The sequence below is a fragment of the Oncorhynchus tshawytscha genome, linkage group LG01, assembly GCF_018296145.1.
Source record: "Oncorhynchus tshawytscha isolate Ot180627B linkage group LG01, Otsh_v2.0, whole genome shotgun sequence".
NCBI classification, from domain to species: domain Eukaryota; kingdom Metazoa; phylum Chordata; class Actinopteri; order Salmoniformes; family Salmonidae; genus Oncorhynchus; species Oncorhynchus tshawytscha.
In genome coordinates this window covers 81,870,500-81,893,680 of record NC_056429.1, presented here as the reverse complement: position 1 = coordinate 81,893,680, position 23,181 = coordinate 81,870,500, and the positions used below count along the sequence as shown (strand labels likewise).

Sequence of the window (23,181 nt, the reverse complement as noted above, 5' to 3'; positions counted from 1 at the left end):
CGCAGATCTTCCTCGCTATGGCTTGAATCTAGCCTTTAGTGAACTTTTTATGATGATAATCAGCTGGTACTTGCTATCTTTTTAGACAAGCACTGACTTTTCAATTGTCATTAATTCAATTAGTGTTATGCTGACTTGAATAACTGTCATGAAATGGTTTAAATGAAAGGACCAAAGTAACAAAGGTAATGTTTACAGTTCTACACATTTTGTACACAGGTGAGTCATACTTTCACTATATACTTGTTTGTTTCAAATGTTCATTATGGTTGAGCTGTACATTCAATTGTAAATCTAGTGACTTGTATATTTTCATTTTGTCCAACTGTATGAAGAGGTGCCATGATATATGAAGGAAGAAGAAAGGATTGACTTGTTTAAAGACTTTATTGTAAAGTTAGACACACGAGTGGACTTGGTTTCTGACCAATGTCCCAGTCATATCATTTATACACAGCTATGGGAAGGGGAGGTGGAGGATACACTCAATGGTTTCGCTTTTCAAATCCCATTTGGCATTGTCGTGCAAATTTACCATGTTCAACTAGGAAGCAGGTTAGTTAATCAAGATAGTACAAGTCTGCTAATGACCGCAGAGCGGGTAAGCAATAAGCATCGTTAACAAATCCTCAAGAATATTAGCTAAATAGATCAACGTTTAAGGTCTCTGGAAATTGATGATAAGCATAGTAGGAGCCGTCCCAACAATAGGCAAAGCATTGCTAACCGAATGCTACTATATGGGCAACTGAAACAGGGAAAGATGGGACATAAATATAGTTGGGGAAAAAAAGGTATAATATAAATTTGACTGTGTGCAAAACAGTTCAGGATTATCGTCATATGATATAATAACATTATTAGACATATTTAAATCAAAGCATACATCTTCATACAACCCCCCTCGGACTGTACAATCCAATGAGCCAAACCAATAAAGCAAAACACTTTAGGATGTATTTCACTAGTGGTACAGCACAGTATAGAAACAAACACATGACTTGATAAATAGCAGACCTAGTAGTACCAGCCTTCAAACCATATGAAAGGAAATAAGTGGCTGATAGTGTTGGGGATCCATCTAACTGACAGTACTGAGGGCTGTTGGGCAGGGGGTGTTGTTGCTTTAGAATAGATTAATCCCTTTGAGACATCACTTAATGGTGGTTGGGCTGGAAATACATAAGGCCAAATTATTCTGCGATTCCCTAAATTAAATTAAACAACTTCACTACACAGGATGGCTAGATACTTATGCTTCCAGCTCCAGTCCCAGTCCCAGTTTGTGGCCACCGGAGTTGATGCTTTTTCCATCAACCAGTGCAGACAGGACGAGTTTCATACCTGCAGAAAAATAAATAACAACTTGGCTACAACAGCCCACTTTGGAGATGGTTGGCAACGCTTTTGTAAAGTAGTGAGAGCCAGTTCTTACCTGGCCGCAGTGTCTGGGTATAGCCAACTCCCACCAAGCTGGCATTGTTAACTTTAGCCTGGAAAATATAGCAACAAAATACACAATTAAAAGGTTGTATCCTCCGGAACTTCGGCGACTACTATGTATTGTTTTTATCTCCCGCTTTGGGCTGGATGGGTCAATGTGTAGTTCATACATGCATAATCTATGAGCAGAATTACTGTCTTACCTCAATTAGCCATGAAATCCCTAGCTTAAAAGCAAAATAAATTCTGGAACCTGTGCTATATATATATATATATATATATATATAATATTTTCCCAGACCTGCCAACCCTGTCCAACTTTTTAGAGTAACAGACGCACGCAGCAAATAGGAGATTCAACCAAGTTTAGTCTCTATAGTAGAGAAATGCTTGTCACCTCTCAAAACAGGGCCAATCACTAGGCCAACTCACAAGCAAAATCATTTTAAAAACATAAAAACAAATGATGGCATCGACACAGACTGCAAACTGGTTAGGTGAAGCTTAAGTAGGCTACCGCAAAGAGAATCTGAACGCTGCTCGCTAGAAGAGTCCGCTGTTTCAGCCTATATAAAAAGGTGCCTATTCTATTTCTTTGCGGCACATACACCATTTCAGATTTTCGAAATTGATAAAATTTCCAATCTAGTGCAAAGGCATTTTAGAAGCATTGTCTCTATAGCTAATGCCGGACACTCATTCATTCTTCATCACGCAGTCTTCTAAACTCCCGACTCGATTTAATGCCAAGATGTTTTTAATGATTTATTATACTTTTGTAATGCTTTTTTTGGACATGGATCATAATTACAGTCTCAGGTTGAGTGATCCTCGTAATGTTACGTGGAAAGTACAACTAATGGGATGCAGAATTAAATGTATATCACACTCGCACAAATGCAACCAGTTATTTTTCGTATTTGCATTTAATTTCTTTCACTAGCAAACGCAAGTGAACTGCTGGCACTTTAGAGCCCACTGAATGTCCATCTTATGCTCGCTAACGTTAGCTTGAAACAATTAGTGTTTACTTTTCCACAACACACGGAGTCGAAAAGTGATTTGTCCATGTGTTTACGTACAGCTGGCAGTCGGCAAACTCAGCATCACAACAAACAGGAGGGCAGACAGGGGGTAGCCGGATGTCGAATAATAGCTATGTCGAATAATGATGTATTAAGTCTCCATGTCCGTTGACACAAATGCCGTACATGTCTGTGTGCTGCAGCTCGATTTCCCCCCCTCCCCCATCAGGCCCTATTAATTTCTGCATACCTTTAACTCGGATCTCGTACATGGACAGAGAATTGCGTAGTTGGTATGCAAAATGCGTGCACGTTGGCAGGTCTGTTTTCCTTACATTTTGCCTTGTGGGCCAGCCCTCTGGCAATTCTAGTTCAACCAGTAAGCTTCAGCCCCTCGCCATATGAGTGACAGCTAGCAAGAAGCACCCACAGCAGAGAGAGAGCAATGATGTGGTGCACATATGTGATGTAGTACACCATTTTCGGGGACCACTTTTGGCTTGTGAGCACTACTTTCAGAACTACTGATTAAAAACTATACAAAAGTACCGGATAATTCCTTTAAATACTGGAATACAAAGGGTGATATGATAATTATTGTCACGGTATAAAACTAAATTTAAAACAATTTTAAACTCTAGTTACTTCCTAAAATAGCCATTCGCATTTAACAAAATACTAACTCACAGAACCAGAGTTTCTGAATATTGAACACAGCTGTAAAGTCTGGCATACAAAACGTATAAACAAGACAAGCAAAAGAGCAGCACTCACAGATATGGAGGTACTGGAGTCCAGCTGGTACTTGGCAGCGATGCCAAAGCGGGTGCTGTTGCTGCCTGCTGTCCAGGCTAGGTTCACAGCAGTCTCCAGTTGGTCATTCACTTTCTGGTAGATGGACCCTCCAAACTCTGTTCCATCATTACTGGGATATATGAAATAAGCAGACATACATTATGTTATCCTTGTCTGATTAACTGCTCTTTTTGTTTGATAACTCAATTAAAAGATTAACTGAAATGCTCAAATCCACCTACAATTTATCAAAATCAATTGCTAAAACATTTCAGTTCACCTTTAAGCACAAAGGAGACTCCTCTTTCTAACCATGGTAGAAAAATTCACCCTTGTCACTTTAGTGCCGAGACATACAGTAAGTTCTCCAAAGTACAATCGATATGAAGCTTACACATTGGTGTGCAGCTGGAAATCTCCTGTCTTATAGCCAACAGCGAAGTTGCTCTGGGTCATTTTGGACTTGGCCGTGTCGAAGGTCATCTGATAGCCAGCCAGCCATCCCTCGTATCCGGCCACCGCTGCCCCATGGATGGCCGGGCCGGCAAAGTCAAAGTCTACGTCCACACCCAGGTTGACGTATTCACGCTTATAGGCAGTCTTCACCTTCCCACTCTTCTTGCTGTTAGAAAAAAAAAAGTATAGAGAGGGGGGTAAAAAGAGGATTAATAAACATCTGATATCTCGGTTGTTCTTGTTCAGTCTTCCCTGGTTATTTTCAATAAAGAAAGTCTGGTGGATTATGCAGCGCCGAACATGCACAATAAATGTTATCGATTTCAGGGTCTCAAAAGACTGGTGAGAAACATACATTTATGCTTGAAACTAAAAAAAAAGGCACAAACTTTACCCAGAATTTGGTGAGAATTGGGTGTCGAATGTAAGTTTCAGTCCTTTGGTGATCTATGGAAGAAGAAAAAAACTAAGCACAACCAAATAGAAAGCTCACAAATCACTTGAGTTAGACTGGTTTCTCCTCTACCTGGTCTTCAACAGTGATCTCAGTCCCCAGAGTATTGTCTGTGGTCCACTTCTCTGTAAAAGTCAGGCCGTATTCACCCCATTTGTACTTGGTCTCCAAGTTCCCGTTGACTTTGCTGGTGTCAGTGTTGGAGGAGCCAGAGGTTTTGAATTCCTAAAGGACAATTACAAGAGTTAGTTAGGAGTTGTAGGCTATCCTATCCTGTGTTATACAAGAGCATAATGCACAGTAATTCCCTGGCAGGATGGAATAGCCAAACTCACCACTCCACTTGAAGACTTGGTCTTGACATCAAGTTTCACCAATCCAAAACCTTATGAAGAACAAATCGTAACATTCAGACCACCACATGTTCCTTTGTATGGTAAGGTTCCTTTGCATTTCAATATTTGACATACGGACCACTACATGGAGAATACTGATCCATACGGTTCAACTGTGACATGGCTTGAACAAATTGAATGTCATCATGTTTCCTTCCTGTGAAATGCCCTGTCAGTGTGAAATATGTTCTGTGGATTGATGTAAACATTCCCTTTTAGGCTACTGGCAAGTCCTTCAAATGATTTTTTAGATATACCTTGTGTAGGGGTAACAAAACACAACCATGTTTTTCCACATCTCTAAAGGACTCCCATATATGAAATGGACGGTTGTGTAAAAATACTTTACTGCAAAAGTGGTTTAATTGATAGATATTGTGACACACCCACTTAACTCAAACAGTGCCTTGGAGGGGGAAGGGAGGGGGGCACATAAGCTCATGCAACCCAGTATTGCAAGCGCTGATATTGCGAAAATGTCGAAGACAAGTAGTAAAGTGTCTGCCTTTTATACAATTTGGGATATCTTAAAGCATTTTGGAAATATATACCTGTAAACACAAATATAATTGGCAGAAATATCAACTGTGAATATTAATAATGAATGTTAACTTCACTTCTTGGTAGCTGTTCAAAATAACTTTCAAAGTCAGATTTGCTCGCATTCAGTGCTGTATGGTCCTGCCTGACCCCCCCAAAAAAAAAATACTAGTTGTGTTAGAATACCCATACTAACATACTGTATACTACATTAAATATGAATTTTTTAAAAACTTTATCTAGGCAAGTGAGTTAAGAACAAATTCTTATTTACAATGACGGCCTAGGAACAGTGGGTTAACTGCCTTGTTCAGGGGCAGAACAACAGATTTACCTTGGCAGCTCAGGGACTCGATCTAGCAACCTTTCAGTTACTGCCCCCACGCTTTAACCACTAGGCTACCTGCCGCCCCATATATACTTAAAATGAGTACACACAACTATTTGTTTATTTTAGTATACTGTAAACGACCGGTATGCTTTCAGTTGAGTGTACTAGCGCTTCGCCTGTCTACTGGAAGTTGATGATGTTGCTGTGCAACCTCTTGCTAGCATAAATTACTAGCTAGACATTTTACGGCTTCGGGTGAGTTCTTAAATTCAGAACGTTGCCAGATTGTCCGTTTGTAAATTCAGAGCGTTACGCTCTCGGAGCGCACACTGGACGCTCTGGTCCAGGAATAGGGTTGATTCTGACCTTACAACGGCAGTCAAGTGCCCAAGCTAACGTTGGCTAGCTACTTCCAGACAAGTGAGAGAACCTCACTGACCATTTTACTCGCCCTAGCAGAGCTGGTTAGGCTGTATTCATGTTATCCAGAGCGTTGGTAACCAACTGTGCTGCTAGCACCTCTTTAATTACGTTTTTTTGCCGACGTTTACGGACACCGGCCATATTCAACGGGTGTTGAGCGTTCATAAATTAAATACATTTTTCTGTGCTCTGAGTCTGGTACACTCAGACGAGAGTACTCCGAAATCGTAGTAGATAGCCAGAGCAAATTTACGGAAGCACACAAATGTCCATTGAGAACTCAACTATAGCACTTAGCTAAGCGAAGAATGACAGGAATAATCAAGTCAAAAAACACTGGGTTGTTAGATAGCGTTAATATACTGGCAAGTTTGATGTATTATTAGCCAACTAACGTTAGGTAGCTACCTAACATTGTGATAATGTTGCTGCTGTAATGATATGCTATGTGGTTCATAAGGACAGCGTAGCTAACAAATTGTTCGCCAACATAACGTAACTTATTTGAAAAGTCATTACTTTATTACATTGCTCAACATTAGTTAAAGCAATGAATTTGTTTCCGCTCTCGTTGGACTTCGGCTGCATATTTTCCGCCACTTTCTTCAAATCTGAAAACGATGTGAAGCCACGCTAATTTTCTGAAGAATTCCATTACGGGCCCCAAAAGCACTGAAATAGTGTTCACTGCTTATATAACTCGTATTTTGGCGAAAGTAGTACAACATCCGGGAAATTCTGGCATACTAACTATATCCATATTATGACCTAAATTACTATATACTAAATTAACGTCACAAATAGTACCATTAGTATGAGTATTCAAACACAGCTACAGTTACACATTTCTTTAGCTTGTGGCTATTGTAATCTGCTCAAAGGAAAACACACGCTACCCTCAGAAAGTGTTTTCCATTAGCGCCAGCTGTCGGCTAATAAACCGGTTACAGACTAGTGATGGGTCGTTCGCGAACGAGCCGGGTCTTGTAGGTGAACGTTGGGAGCCGGCTCGCATATCAGAAGAGCCAAATTGATTTATAAAAAATAAAAAAAATGTATATGAATAATCAAAAGATTTAAATGAATAGAACTAATTCAAAAAAAGAAATAAAATATGCCTAAATGCACAACACACACATTTGTTCTGACTGTCTGCTCAGACTAACAGCCTCACCTGTTGTTCCTGTCAGACAAGCAGTGTCAACCAATGAGCCAAAGACGCGTGAGGGAAGGCCGAGCCAACTCACTCACAGTCGCACACTTAGCAGCCGTGGGGAGAGGGGAAGGACAGCTGTGAAAAACAGCTGGAAAATAAGTCGGAAGCACAGTAGCATTTGGATGCATTTTAATAATGCAGACAATGTTCGAGCACAGTGTAGAATTTGCCAAATCAAAAATCTCAAAGCCGGTTTCGATGCACAACCTACACGGCATATGCGAACTGTGCACCCAATTGTAAAGCTAGCTGTAGCGGAGCTAGGAGAAACTAGCGGGAATGCTAGTGAAAGAGTCAGCATCTCCACTGTAGCAAAACAAGGCCAAATTGATATTGCATTGGCTAAAATGATTGCCACCGATTTCCAGCCATTTCCATTTCCAAGGGTTTTCCATTTCCATTTTTCGTGGAGGACAGAGGTTTTAGATATCATAGCAATAGTCTAAATCCAATGTAGACCATTCCAAGCAGGAAAACCCTTTCAAAAATCACTTATGCCACAACTGTATGAGAGCACACAGGCTTCAGTGCGGGAAAGAGTCCAAAAAGCTACTGCAGTTTGCCTGACCACTAACTGCTGGACATCAAGGGTAACCACTTCTTACATGTCGGTTACATGTCACTTCATTGAAAAATCTTCAATGTCTAGCGGTCTTCTGGACTGCTTTGAGTTCAGCGACAGACACACCACAAAGAACTTGGTAGAGGAACTGTTGAGTGGCCAGAGAATGGCAAATAGATGGAAAAGTGGTCTGTTGTGTTCATGATAATGCAGCTAATATAACCAAAGCCATGAAAATGTTAAAATGGAACCATCATCCAGGTCTTGCCCACACAATCAACCTGATTGTAAGAGATGCTCTGAAGGTGATGAAGCCCACTGAGGACAAAGTGAAAGCAGCTGTGGAATACTTTCACAGGAGCACAGTAGGTCCTGAAAAACTGAAGTCTACACAAAGCCAGGTGGGGATGCCTGAGCTGAGGCCTAAACAAGACTGTACTACAAGGTGGAATTCAACATTTATATGTTGAAGCGGTTTCTTGAGTCAAAGGATGCCATCCTCTCTACCCTGGCCATTGTCAATGCACCTGTTGAGGCTCTGACCCAAGAGGAATGGGAGGTGGTATGCAGAGTCCTGGAACCCTTTGAGCAGGTCACTGGAGATCAGTGGAGAGGGGTACAGTAATCAGTTATTACTACATCATTATTTAATCCAGTATTATATATGTATATGAGCATGTAGTATCACAAGACAAAACATGAACCTGAACTAATAAGTTACTGTTCTCTCTTTTCAGCTATGTGACAGCCTCAAAAATGATACTCCTGTGTAAGGGTCTGCAACCATAACATGGCAATAAAGGAGAGAAAAGAGTGACCAGTTTAATGATTTAAGTGGGATGCTGCAGATTTGCACATTGTTATTCATTTTCTTTGATATGGTGCAATATTCTATTATGCTGTTCAGATTGTATTCGTTTTGAATGGTTAGATTTATATGCACTTTGTTAATACACATTAATTTTTTTTACTTAAATGCAAATGTTTAATTGCATTATTTTTCATAACAAACCATTGCATTTTTAAATACATTGCGGTTATGGTAGAGTATGAATTCATTGAATAATTTACTTAGAATGATTTTAAAAACCAAATCATAAACTATAGCAAACTGTTTGACTTGAAAAAAATACAAAACATTTTTTTAAAGAGCCGTTTGGGAGACAAAAGAGCCGACTTTGATGAGCCGAGCCGGACGAGCCAGCCCATCACTACTAACGTGTTATGCTAACTAGCTAGCAAGAGGTTGCATAGCAACAGATTCAACATCCGGTGGACCGGCGAAGAGCTAGTACGCTCATCTGAAAGGATACTGTTCGTTTACAGAATACTAAAATGAACTAATAGTATATACACTCATTAAATATGTAGTATACATTATGTCAGTATGGGTATTCGAACACAGCTCATGTCTCAATTGGCTCAACAACAAAAAATTCTTTAACCTTTCTCCTCCACTGATTGAAGAGGATTTAACAAGTGACATCGATAAGGGATCACAGTTTTCACCTGGTCAGTCGGTAATGGAAAAAGCAGGTGTTCCTAACGTTACATTTTCTCTTTCAATAAATAAGACCACATCATCGTCAAAAGTCTTGTGAATTAACTATTGCATTTGCCTGAGCCGAGTATGGAAGTTAATTTATAATAAGCTCTACAGGTCACAAAATATTTTCACCTCAATAATTGTAGTATCTGTTAACTACCTCACTTTCCAATTTATTTAATATAGTAAAAAAATAAATAATTTATGATTTGTGAGCGGTTGGGTTCTTGAGGTTCCAGAGCTTGACGACGGTCCAGAATGAGTATATAGCAAAATTGACTGATTATATTGTTGATTGTATTAACGCTAACAGTTAATGATAACTACCAATAGAGTTAATTCAAGGGTTTCTCTATAGCAGTAAATGGCGCCGGAACAAATGGCAGCAGTTTTACAGGCGTCTAACCAATTCTGCCATTAGGTGTTTTTTCCCCGCATTATTTGTAACTTATTTTGTACATAATGTTTCTGCCACCATATCTTACGGCAAAAAATAAAATGGATATCAGAACAGCGATCACTCACCTCGGATTAGACAAATATATTTTATTCAACAAGCAGGAAGCACAGGATGTACTGTGAACACCCGACAAGGCCGACATCCCTGTTATTGGCAGGAGAAAGAGACGCAGGTACAGAGGACACAGAGCGGGGTGCCTCGTAAGAATCCGGAGAAGGCAAGTGGGAAAGCTACAGTCAATATTACTCGCCAACGTACAATCATTGGACGAGGCACAATCACGAATATCCTACCAACGGGACATCAAACTGTACATCTTATGTTTCACGGGAATCGTGGCTGAATGACGACATGGACATTCAGCTAGCGGGATATATGCTGCCCTGGCAAGATAGAATAGCACACTATGGGAAGACGAGGGGGGGGGGGTCCTGTGCATATTTGTAAACAGCTGGTGCACGATATCTAAGGAAGTCTCTGGATTTTGCTTGCCTGAAGTGTAGTATCTTATGATACGATGTAGACCACACTATTTCCCAAGAGAGTTTATCTATACTTCTCGTGGCTGTTTATTTACCACCACAGATCGGTAACTGGCACTAAGACCACACTCAGTCAGCTGTATAAGGAAATGAGTAAACCGCTCACCCAGAGGCTGCGCTCCTAGTGTTCGGGGACTTTAATACAGGGAAACTCAAATCAGTTTAACCTAATTTCTATCAACATGTTAAATGTGCGACCAGAGGGAAATAAATTCTAGATGAACAGTACTCCACACACAGAGACACGTACAAAGCTCTCCCACGCCCTCCATTTGGTAAATCCGACCACAACTCTATCCTCCGGATTCCTGCTTACAAGCGAAAATTAAAGCAGGGAGCACCAGTGACTGTCTATAAAAAAAGTGGTCAGATGAAGCAGATGCTAAAATAAAAGACTGTTTTGCTAGCACATACTGGAATATGTTCCAGGATTCTTCCGATTGCATTGAGGAGTACACCACAACTGGCTTTATCAATAAGAGCATCGAGGACGTCGTCCCCACAGTGACTGTATGTACAAAAAGGGTAGAACTGTCACTTTCAAGGTGCGGGACTCTAACCCGGAAGCTTATAAAGAAAATCCTGCTATGTCCTCTGACGAACCATCAAACGGGCAAAGCGCCAATACAGGGCTAAGATTGCACCGTACTACACCAGCTCCGACGCTCGTCTTATGTGGCAGGGCTTGCAAACTATTACAGACTACAAGGGGAAGCACAGCCGTGAGCTACCCAGTGACACGAGCCTACCAGACAAGCAAGCTAAATCACTTACATACTCGCTTCGAGGCAACCAACACTGACGCATGCATGAGAGCATCAGCGTTAAAAACAAGTGTTGGCATTCAATCATTTCTGATTAAGTTCAAATTAAATACCATGCCCACATACAGGTTCATCATTGAGGCATACTGGCAGAGCAAAAGGCCTCATTACATGGACCACAGGTGTGACAAAATAATGACACTCAAAATTCCAGCCGACTGTGTGATCAAGATCTCCGCAGCCGATGTGAGTAAGACCTTTAAACAGGTCAACATTCACAAGGCCGCAGGGCCAGACGGATTACCAGGATGTGTGCTCCGGGCATGTGCTGACCAACATCTTCACTGACATTTTCAACATGTCCCTGATTGAGTCTAATACCAACGTGTTTCAAGCAGACCACAATAGTCCCTGTACCCAAGAACGCAAAGGCAACCTGCCTAAATGACTACAGACCCGTAGCACTCACATCCGTTGCCATGAAGTGCTTTGAAAGGTTGGTAATGGCTCACACCATTATCCCAGAAACCCTAAACCCACTTCAATTTGCATACCGCCCAAGCATATAATGTAATCTCTATTGCACTCCACACTGCCCTTTCCCACCTGGACAAAAGGAACACCTACGTGAGAACGCTATTCATTGACTACAGCTCAGCGTTCAACACCATAGTGCCCTCAAAGCTCATCACTAAGATAAGGACCCTGGGACTAAACACCTCCCACTGAAACTGGATCATGGACTTCCCGACGGCCCGCCCCCAGGTGGTGAGGATAGTTAGCAACACATCTGCCACGCTGAACACTGGAGCCCCTCAGGGGTGCGTGATCAGTCCCCTCATGTTCCCCCTGTTCACCCATGACTGGGTGGCCAGGTATGACTCCAACACCATCATTAAGTTTGCAGACGTCACAACAGTGGTAGGCCTGATCATAGACAATGACGAGACAGCCTATAGGGAGGAGGTTTGAGACCTGGCCGGGTGGTGCCAGAATAACAACCCATCCCTCAACGTAACCAAGGCTAACACGGAACTGAAACCAGCTGCGCGTGTGCGCCATCATGCATAAATGTAATATGTCCCCCCACACCAAATGTGATTACGACACAGGTTAAAATATCAAAACAAACTCTGAACCAATTACATTAAATTTGGTGACAGGTCAAAAAGCATTAAACATTTATGGCAATTTAGCTATCTTGCTGTTGCTAGCTAATTTGTCCTGGGATATAAACATTGAGTTGTTATTTTACCCGAAATGCACAAGGTCCTCTCCTCCGACAATTAAGCCACACATAAAACGGTCAACCGAAACGTTTCTAGTCATCTCTCCTCCTTCCAGGCCTTTTCTTCTCTGGACTTTAAATTGCGATTGTCAACTTTCATAAATTTGGTGCATTACCGCCACTGACCTTGTTTGTCTTTCAGTCACCCACGTAGGTATAACCAATGAGGAGATGGGAGAGGCAGGACTTGCAGCACACGATCTGCGTCACAAATAGAACTGACTTCTATTTTAGCCCTTGCCAACGCAGACGATCGTTGGCGCGTGCAAGCAGTGTGGGTGCAATAATTGAATATAGACTTAAGACTTTATTTTGTGTAGTCAGCCTGTAAGGAGATGATCGTAGACTACAGGAAAAGGAGGACAAAGCACGCCCCCATTCTCATCGACGGGCTGTAGTTGAGCAAGTTGAGAGCTTCAAGTTCCTTGGTGTCCACATCACCAACAAACTAGAATGGTCCAAACACACCAAGACAGTCATGAAGAGGGCACGACAAAGCCTATTCCCCCTCAGGAAACTAAAAGGTTTTGGCAAGGGTACTCAGATCCTCAAAAGGTTCTACAGCTGCAACGTCGAGAGCATCCTGACTGGTTGCATAACTGCCCGGGCTCCGACCGCAAGGCACGACAGAGGGTAGTGCGTACCGCCCAGTACATCACTGGGGCAAAGCCGGTGTCAGAGGAAGGCGTCAGAGGAAGGCCCTAAAAATTGTCAAAGACCCCACCCACCACAGTCATAGACTGTTCCCTCTACTACCGCATGGCAAGCGGTACCGGAGTGCCAAGTCTAGGACCAAAAGGCTTCTCAACAGCTTTTACCCCCCAAGCCATAGGACTCCTGAACAGGTAATCAATTGGCTACCTGGACTATTTGCATTGTGTGTGTCAGTTGATCGTCCTCGCAGTGGCAGACCACGTGTAAACACCACCTGCCCTGGATCCGAACATCACACCTACGGGACAGGTAGAGGATGGCAACAGCAGCTGCCCGAGTCCCACCAGGAACGCACAATCCCTCCATCAGTGCTCAGACTATCAGCAATAGGCTGAGAGAGGCTGGACTGAGGGCTTGTAGACCTGTGGTAAGGCAGGTCTTCACCAGACATCACTGGCAACAACGCCGCCTATGGGCACAAATCCACTGTCGCTGGACAAGACAGGACTGGCAAAAAGTGCTCTTCACTGACGAGTCGTGGTTTTGTCTCACCAGGAGTGATGATAGGATTCGTGTTCATTGTCGAAGGAATGAGCGTTACACAGAGGCCTGTAATCTGGAGCGGGATGGATTTGGAGGTGGGAGGGTCCGTCATGGTCTGGGGCGGTGTGTCACAGCATCATCGGACTGAGCTTGTTGTCAATGCAGGCAATGTCAATGCTGTGCATAGAGGGAAGACATCCACCTCCCTCATATGGTACCCTTCCTGCAGGCTCATCCTGACATGACCCTCCAGCATGACAATGACACCATCCATACTGCTCATTCTGTGTGATTTCCTGCAAGACAGGAATGTCAGTGTTCTGCCATGGCCAGCAAAGAGCCCGGATCTCAATCCCATTGAGCACGTCTGGGACGTGTTGGATCGGAGGGTGAGGGCTAGGGCCATTCCCCCCAGAAATGTCCGGGAACTTGCAGGTGCCTTGGTGGAAGAACGGGGTAACATCTTACAGCAAGAACAGGCAAATCTGGGGCAGTCTATGAGGAGGAGATGCACTGCAGTAGTAAATGCAGCTGGTGGTCACACCAGATAATGACTGTTACTTTTGATTTTGACACCCCCCTTTGTTCAGGGAAACATTATTCCATTTCTGTTAGTCACGTCTGTGGAACTTGTTCAGTTTGTGTCTCAGTTGTTGAATCTTGTTATGTTCATGCAACTATTTACACATGTTAAGTTTGCTGAAAATAAATGCAGTTGACAGCGAGGGGATGTTGTTTTTTTGCTGAGTTTACATACTACCTCAATTATACAGGCACCGCTTGCTCGGGCTATATAGCCTCGCTACTCTTTGTACTGTTGTTTTTTTATTTCCTTGTTTATCTATTGTTCACCTAATACCTAATTTTTACTTAAAAATTGCACTGTTGGTTACGGCCTGTAAGTAAGCATTTCACTGTAAGGTCTACACCAGTTGTATTTGGCACACATGACAAATAAACTTTTACTTGATATCCAACCCTTGAAGATGCCCCACAGGATAAATAAATGTATCAAATAAAATCTGATTAATTGCTGTAATAATTCATCAGTAAATTATCTAGAATATTAATTAGCCAAGTCACAACAGCTTGGAGGGCATTAGGCTGAGCTGTAGTCGATGAACAGCATTCTGACAGATATTCCTTTTGTCAATATGGGCTAGGACAGTGTGCATTGCCATGTCGATTGCGCTATCAATAAATCTGTTGGGGCGGTATTCAAAATGTAGCGGGACTAGGGTGTCGGCTGTTCAGATACGATAACTTTCTTAGGTACAAGAACACTGGTAGACTGATCTTTTGAAGCAAGTGAGAGACTTGGATAGGGAGAGATTGAATATGTCCGTTAACACTCCAGCCAGCTGGTTTGCATATGCTCGGAGGACACTGCTTTGGATGCCATCTAGACCGAAAGTCTTCAGGGTTAACATGCTTAAATATCTTACTCACGTCGGCCACGGAGAACGAGAGCTTACAGTCCTCGTGAGCAGTGGTGTCCCTGCGTCGGTAGCTCAGTGTTTTCCTCGAAGCGGGCAAAGGTGTTTAGCTAGTCCGTGAGAAAGCTGCCGGTGTCCGCAACGTGGCTGGCTTTCCCTTTTTAATCCGTGATTGTCTTAAATCCCTGCCACATACTTGGTTTGGATAAATTCTAAATCGTCATAGAGGAAACAACATCCTCAATGCACTTCCTGATGAACCCAGTCCGAGTGAGTGTATACTTCAACACTTGTCAAAGAGGCAACCCGGAACACCTCCCAGTCCGCATGATCAAAACAATCTTCAAGCGTAGATTCTGATTGGTCAGACCAACGTTAAAACAGTCCTTAACACAGGTACTTCCTGTTTAAGGTTTTGCATAGGATGGGAGGACAATTCTTGGAGAGGTGCAATTCCTATGACATGTGATGGTCCACTAAGTTGATGGCGTTTCGTGACGAGTCACAACCTGACAATGAGTGTCAGGTTGTGTTGGTTCATTGTAGTGAACACCTGCCATAGTCACTTAGGATAGGAGAAAATTGTCTTAAGACAGTAGACACACATTACTGCTGTATACAAAATAAACACTGTACATTACACACAATATAAATTGCACATTTCCCTGATCATACACTTCTCATATAGCCACATACATAATACTTCGCACATTCCCTTATTCTGTCAGTATTGTACTAAGCAAGCTCATAATTTTACCTATTATTGTTTAGGTATTTGATGGACATGAGGGAGTGCTTATACCTGTTCCAGCTTACATGTAGGGACCCTATTGTGTCTGCTTGATACTCAGAGTGAAGTACATGGGAGGGATCTGAAATAATTTTCTGCGCTGGTCTGGTAACGGTCAGTTCAGAAATAGTCTGCAGGGAAGGATGTTGCCTCACGCCCATTACATTCATGGCAGTTTGTATCAGGTGGGATTTCAGTTGGACTGATAAATTGCCAAACCAGACTGACGCCATATATCAGGATACTCTATGACTGCATGGTAGAACAGGAGCATTCTTTTCTGGTCAACTCCAAAAACCCTGTGTCACCGTAGGAAATAGAGGCGTTGTTGTACTCTACAGCAGACACTACTTGAACCTTCCAGCTCAGCACATTGTCCATGTGTACACCCAGGTACTTGTACGAACTAACCTGTGCAATGTTGGCTTTGTAGACAACCACAGGCACGTGGTCACAGACAAGATTTGGGGTCAAACACCAGCTCCTCTGTTTTCTTTACATTGAGGATGAGGTGGTGCTCATCACACCACTTGACAAAACTTTGAAACTCAGACCTGTAAACATGGTTGTAGCTTGTCTGGTTGCATCCAGGGTGAGAAATGAACTTTGTCCAATAGTTACGGTGGCAAGTAGATAAAATAAAAATCTACCAGCCACTCAGAAATTAAGACAAAATATTTTTCCGCCATTGTTACAGCTAAAAACACAAATAACAAATGAGCATGCTTTGTAAAATGTTTCTAAAACAAGAAATGTATTACTAGTAAGATGTAATGTGGTATATTGCTCAATTCAATTTCATGTTTGTGACCAGAGTCTTTTAACTGTGTACAAAACATTAGGAACACCTTCCTAATATTGAGTTGCACCCCTTTTTCCCTTAGAACAGTCTCAATTCGTCGAAAGCATTCCACAGGAATGCTGGCCAATGTTCCTTCGAAAGAAATTCCGCACTGAGCAAATTTCAGGTCTGCTAATCGCAAACTTGAAAGCTGTGAAAATTCAGGGCTACTTCCAGCTCATGTTTACTGTGAATACTGAGGCTGTACCCTGTTAAGATATTTTATCAAGGTTTAAGATAAATTATTCAATAATTCTACCCAGAAACGTAACCTCTAATCCCTAATGGTTATGTAGCATGAACAAGGAGTAATTAAAAATAATAAAACACAACTCCAACTAGGTTGGAGGGCGAAGAGAGGAATGCATGCATGTGCCTTACGAAAACAAAGAGGATCCTTAACCTATGTTTGAACCGACCCGGCTATAACTCTGTGGATATAAGACAGCGAGAGCCCCTTCAGGTTTTCCATATCTGGGGGGGACTGGAACTGTCTGCTAAGTGGTAATAAACTGTGGTGAGACTTCAGGAGATAATCCAGATATAGTGTGTCATGTATGTGTGCTAATGGGTTGGAATGGTCTTTAGTAGCAGCTTTGTCCTTGTCGGAGAGAAGGAGGAGCATTCAAGACGCTATGACGAAATGTGATGTATATAAACCAATGTACATGGTACTACGAGCAGCACTCTCAAGAATAAATGCTATTGGCTAATTTTGGTAGACTGGTCTCTGTCTATTTTATGCAAAAAAACAAATTCTTATAAAACCGATAGTGTTTTAAATTGGTTAATGAACACATAAGAACCAAAATCATATAACATACCCATTTTAAGTTACTGTTTCAGATAGTGGTCAAGTAGGCTTCTGTGGCTATTTGATCATAACATAGGCCTACCAGAGTGGCAATGGAGAACGGAGAAAATGCTTCACATAAAATGTTAACATGAAACTAGCTGTTCTATCATTCAGCCTACAGTAGCAGACAATGTTAAATTCTTACTTTCAATGACAGCCTAGGAACAGTGGGTTAAAAATAAAATGCTGAGAATCCTTGTTCAGGGGCAGAATGACAGTTTTTATTGGACCTTATCAGCTTGGGGAAAAATTCGATCTTTTTTATTTTATCTTTATTTAACTAGGCAACAAATTCTTACTTTCAATGACAGCCTTACTAGTCCAATGCTCTAACCACTAGGCTACCTGCCACCCCGATTAAACCATCATTTAATGGTGTTGTGGCAGTCATATTGGATTTAGAGTAAAAATTTAAAGGGCCCCCTAACATAATTGCAAGAGTAAGGGCTGAACAAATTAAATAGAATTTTATTTAAAAAAATATATATACACTGCTCAAAAAAATAACGGGAACACTAAAATAACACATCCTAGATCTGAATGAAGGAAATATTCTTATTAAATACTTTTTTCTTTACATAGTTGAATGTGCTGACCACAAAAATCACGCAAAAATTATCAATGGAAATCAAATTTAAAGTGGAAAACCACACTACAGGCTGATCCAACTTCGATGTAATGTCCTTAAAACAAGTCAAAATGAGGCTCAGTAGAGTGTGTGGCCTCCACGTGCCTGTATGACCTCCCTAGAACGCCTGGGCATGCTCCTGATGAGGTGGTGGATGGTCTCCTGAGGGATCTCCTCCCAGACCAAAGCATCCGCCAACTCCTGGACAGTCTGTGGTGCAACGTGGCTTTGATGGATGGAGCGAGACATGATGTCCCAGATGTGCTCAATTGGATTCAGGTCTGGGGAACGGGCGGGCCAGTCCATAGCATCAATGCCTTCCTCTTGCAGGAACTGCTGACACACTCCAGCCACGTGAGGTCTAGCATTGTCTTGCATTAGGAGGAACCCAGGGCCAACCGCACCAGCATATGGTCTCACAAGGGGTCTGAGGATCTCATCTCGGTACCCAATGGCAGTCAGGCTACCTCTGGCGAGCACATGAGGGCTGTGCGGCCCCCCAAAGAAATGCCACCCCACACCATGACTGACCCACCGCCAAACCGGTCATACTGGAGGATGTTGCAGGCAGCAGAACGTTCTCCACGGCATCTCCAGACTCTGTCACATGTGCTCAGTGTGAACCTGCTTTCATCTGTGAAGAGCACAGGGCGCCAGTGGCGAATTTGCCAATCTTGGTGTTCTCTGGCAAATGCCAAACATTCTGCATGGTGTTGGGCTGTAAGCACAACCCCCACCTGTGGACGTTGGGCCCTCATGTAGTCGGTTTCTGACCATTTGAGCAGACACATGCACATTTGTGGCCTCCTGGAGGTCATTTTGCAGGGCTCTGGCAGTGCTCCTCCTTGCACAAAGGCGGAGGTAGCGGTCCTGCTGCTGGGTTGTTGCCCTCCTACGGCCTCCTCCACGTCTCCTGATGTACTGGCCTGTCTCCTGGTAGCGCCTCAATGCTCTGGACACTACGCTGACAGACACAGCAAACCTTCTTGCCACAGCTCGCATTGATGTGCCATCCTGGATGAGCTGCACTACCTGAGCCACTTGTGTGGGTTGTAGACTCCGTCTCATGCTACCACTAGAGTGAAAGCACCGCCAGCATTCAAAAGTGACCAAAACTTCAGCCAGGAAGCATAGGAACTGAGAAGTGGTCTGTGGTTATCACCTGCAGAACCACTCCTTTATTGGGGGTGTCTTGCTATAATTGCCTATAATTTCTACCTGTTGTCTATTCCATTTACACAACAGCATGTGAAATTTATTGTCAATCAGTGTTGCTTCCTAAGTGGACAGTTTGATTTCACAGAAGTGTGATTGACTTAGAGTTACATTGTGTTGTTTGTGTTCCCTTTATTTTTTTGAGCAGTGTATATATTGTATCTGACCCCACTTGCCTTAGAGCAGATTACAATAACTACAACATATACATTTATTTTTAACTGTATGCATTTTTGTCACGCAGTACCTTACAGCACTGAATGAGAACAACTTTGGAAAGTCCTCTATTGAACAGCTACCAAAAAGCAAAGTTTACATTCATCATAAATATTCATAGTTGATATTTCTGCTTATTGCATCTGTGGGTTTATATTTCCAAAATGCTTTAACATATCCTAATGCTGTTTGTAGGTGTACTGTATAAAGGGCAGATAATTTACTATTTGTATCACCCCTGCACTGTTTGTGTTAAGGGGGTGTCACAATATCTATACATTTAACCACTTTCGCAGTAAAATATTTTTACACAACCACCCATTTCATATATGGGAGACCTTAGAGATATGCTTTGTTATACCTCGGTTAGGTATGTCAAAAACTAAAGCCCTTTTTAAGGAACGGCCACTAGCCTATTAGGGCGTAAGAGAGGCCAAAGTGATGCTACATGTTCAAGCCGTCACAAGAGGTCCCTGTTACATATATGTTTGTCACTCTCGTCATTTCTACAGGGGTAAACCAACCAGTTAAGACATTTACCATATCCTTTGTTGAAGATGTCCTTTGCAGATTTGCCAAGGTCACCATATGATGGAGGCACTGCCATTACACCTGTGGCAAGAAAAATGGAAGATGAGAAATCTAGCTATTGTAGTACTACTGACTGAGTTCAGCATGTAGCCTATAGAGTGAAATAGTAATGGAGCCTTTTTGTAGGCACCAACTCCGCCATGGATCTTTGGACAAAGCCTATGGGGAAATGAATGCCTTTTTTGTATAAACACCAAAAATAAGGTCTGTGGTAAACAGACTTAGGAGATCTTATATGTTTTGTTCTATGAGATAGCTGATGAAGATGAATGTCACTTTGTACATTTTAAAGCATTTATGTAACAAAGGAAGTACAAAGGCTTCATAATTCATAAGTCATGTTAACTGACTGACAGTAGCATATCTACTAGAAAAAAAACAAAAGCTCCGGTCTGTAAAGTACAGACCTTGACTGGAAACCTTGACGTTGAATTGCATTGAATTCTATTTGAATCAGGAAAGTTTCCTCTCGTGACCTCTACATACTACAATGCTGAATAAAATTATATTTTAAAGTACTTTTACCGGTTGTCTGTGCAGTTGGTCTTTTTGGGGGTAATAATGTGGGTCGATATATCCACAGGAAAGTATAATTACATCAACTTTTCAAAGCGCTGGTAGTACTTGATCATTTGTATCACCTGAAGCATGTGCAGAACCATGTAAAACACATGCAAGAGCTTGGCAAGTATGCATGTATTTGTATGTTGTGTGCAGGCTTCAGGTAATAGAAATCTGAACACACTACCAGCGCTTTGAAAAGTTGATGTAATCCTACTTTCCTGTGGATATATTGGCTCACATTCCTACCACCAAAATACACAGACAACCGGTAAATTACATTAAAATGTCATTTTATTCAACATTCTGGCTTGTAGAGGTAAATTCTGCCCAACATAGAATTCAATGTAATTCAATGTTGGGTTTCCAGGCAACAGCAGGCATTATTTCAGCATTTATCCCAAAACCCTATTCTTTCCCCATAGGGATTGCTGAACCAACCAGATAACTAATTTCTGGGTTTTAGGACAACAAGCTGGAGAGCTCTATTGCAGCAAGTATATGACAAAGATGGTATTGCCACAACATGCATGTTGCTGTTTGCTTGTCATCACTGATTGACTAGTGGCAGTATAATCCACCACCCAGTAAATGATTAGATAGGGAATTTATGATCATCTCAGCATAGGACCTTGCAAACAATTGAAGGGATATTGCCGGGCCTACAACCACACAACCTCCAGACGAGCTTCAATGCCATACAACTCTCCTTCCGTGGCCTCCAATTGCTCTTAAATGCAAGTAAAACTAAGTGCATGCTCTTCAACTGATCACCGCCCGCCCGTCCAGCATCACCACTCTGGACAGCTCTGACTTAGAATATTTTGACAACTACCTAGGTGTCTGGTTAGACTGTAAACTCTCCTTCCAGACTCACATTAAGCATCTCCAATCCAAAATTAAATCTAGAAATCGGCTTCCTATTTCACAACAAAGCCTCCTTCACTCATGCAGCCAAACATACCCTCGTAAAACTGCCCATCCTACTAATCCTCGACTTTGGCGATGTCATCTATAAAATAGCCTCCAACACTCTACTCAACAAATTGGAGCAGTTTCACAGTGCCATCCGTTTTGTCACCAAAGCCACATATTACCCACCACTGCGACCTGTACGCTCTCGTTGGCTGGCCATCGCTCCATACTCGTCGCCAAACCCACTGGCTCCAGGTCATCTACAAGTCTCTGCTAGGTAAAGCCCAGCCTTATCTCAGCTCACTGGTCACCATAGCAGCACGTGCTCCAGCAGGTATATCTCACTGGTCACCCCCAAAGCCAATTCCTCGTTTGGCCGCCTCTCCTTCCAGTTCCCTGCTGCCAATGACTGGAACGAACTGCAAAAATCTCTGAAGCTGGAGACTCTTACCTCCCCCACTAGCTTTAAGCCCAGCTGTTAGAGCAGCTCATCCAATCTACCTCATCCCCATACTGTATTTATCTTGCTCCGTCGCACCCCAGTATCTCTACTTGCACATTCATCTTCTGTACATCCTACCATTCCAGTGTTTAATTGCTATATTGTAATTACTTCACCACTATGGCCTATTTATTGCAGTACCTCTCTTATCCTACCTCATTTGCACATGCTGTATATAGATTTATCTACTGTAATTTTGATTGTTTATTCCATGTGTAACTCTGCGTTGTTGTATGTGTCGAACTGCTTTGCTTTATCTTGGCCAGGTCGCAGTTGCAAATGAGAACTTGTTCTCAACTAGCCTACCTGGTTAAATAAAGGTGAGAAAAAAAATCTACACAGGTGAAGCTTTGAAGAACATGGTTATCCACAAGCAGCAGCCATCTTGACATCGATATTAGCACTCCTACTCCTCTGCACTGTCTTGCCTAGATCATTCCAATGACTGACAGTGGCGGCTTGTTCAATGAAAGTCAAGCTAACGTTAGCTAACTAACAAACTATCACATCACAGACAGGGATAAAAATGTTGAATTTTTTTTATTTTAAAAGCACATTTACAGTGTCGTCAACGACCATGACTTGCCTTTATCCTTGACAAGGGACCAAACTTAAGCTAGCTGGCTACACGTTTCTCTTCGCTGGATACTGGCTGGCCATGTCCCCGTCTTGACTTTAGCTAATGGCTCTTTGGCTAGCTCGCTAACGTTAGCCCAAAAAGACACCGAACGTTAGCTACTGTAACTAGAAAAAATGGCTGACATTTAGGCCTAACGTTACTTAGCTACTGTAGCTAAATTTTTGCAGGAATATTATAACTTCACCTCAGTTGCTTGGAGCTTTGCGTTGGTGCAGATAGTTGGTTTGACTTGTTTTCAAGCTGTTTCTGACACCGCGTCGCGATACAGTCCTGTCCAGCTGGAGGGCGATGAAGGAGAAACCCATAGAGATAGATAGAGGTCTCTAGAAGAGGTAGGGAGACATCCCACTCCTTCAATTTCTGTTTCAATGGAAGTCAATTAACTAAATAGACCAGACCCAGCTGTTATCGTATTGGTGGTGTCTTTGGGAGAGCCAACCCCTCCTTAAGTAGACAGGAACTGACCATTTTTTCCCGTGCTAAACAGCCTGAGTGAACTGTCTTAATTCATCCACCATCTTTGACTCTAGTGCCCAAAAACCCATTTTAGCAT

The 23,181-nt window shown here is 42.3% G+C and overlaps 1 protein-coding gene across 2 annotated transcripts; it reads right to left on the bottom strand.

Annotated features, from left to right (window-relative positions):
* Positions 1-368: 368 nt before the first annotated feature.
* On the bottom strand, positions 369-22,998 carry LOC112258062 (voltage-dependent anion-selective channel protein 2). 2 transcript variants are annotated; one of them, XM_024432147.2, is made up of 9 exons: positions 22,813-22,998; positions 19,960-20,031; positions 4,509-4,558; positions 4,246-4,398; positions 4,114-4,166; positions 3,658-3,885; positions 3,243-3,393; positions 1,436-1,493; positions 369-1,344 (listed from the first exon to the last, which is right to left on the bottom strand). In XM_024432147.2, the coding sequence occupies exons 2-9, from the start codon at positions 20,024-20,026 to the stop codon at positions 1,253-1,255; spliced, it is 852 nt and encodes a 283-aa protein (XP_024287915.1). In that variant the 5' UTR covers positions 20,027-20,031; positions 22,813-22,998; the 3' UTR covers positions 369-1,252. The 2 variants fall into 2 exon arrangements, with proteins under 2 accessions (XP_024287915.1, XP_024287925.1); XM_024432157.2 differs by lacking the exon at positions 22,813-22,998 and adding an exon at positions 22,575-22,776.
* Positions 22,999-23,181: the final 183 nt, after the last annotated feature.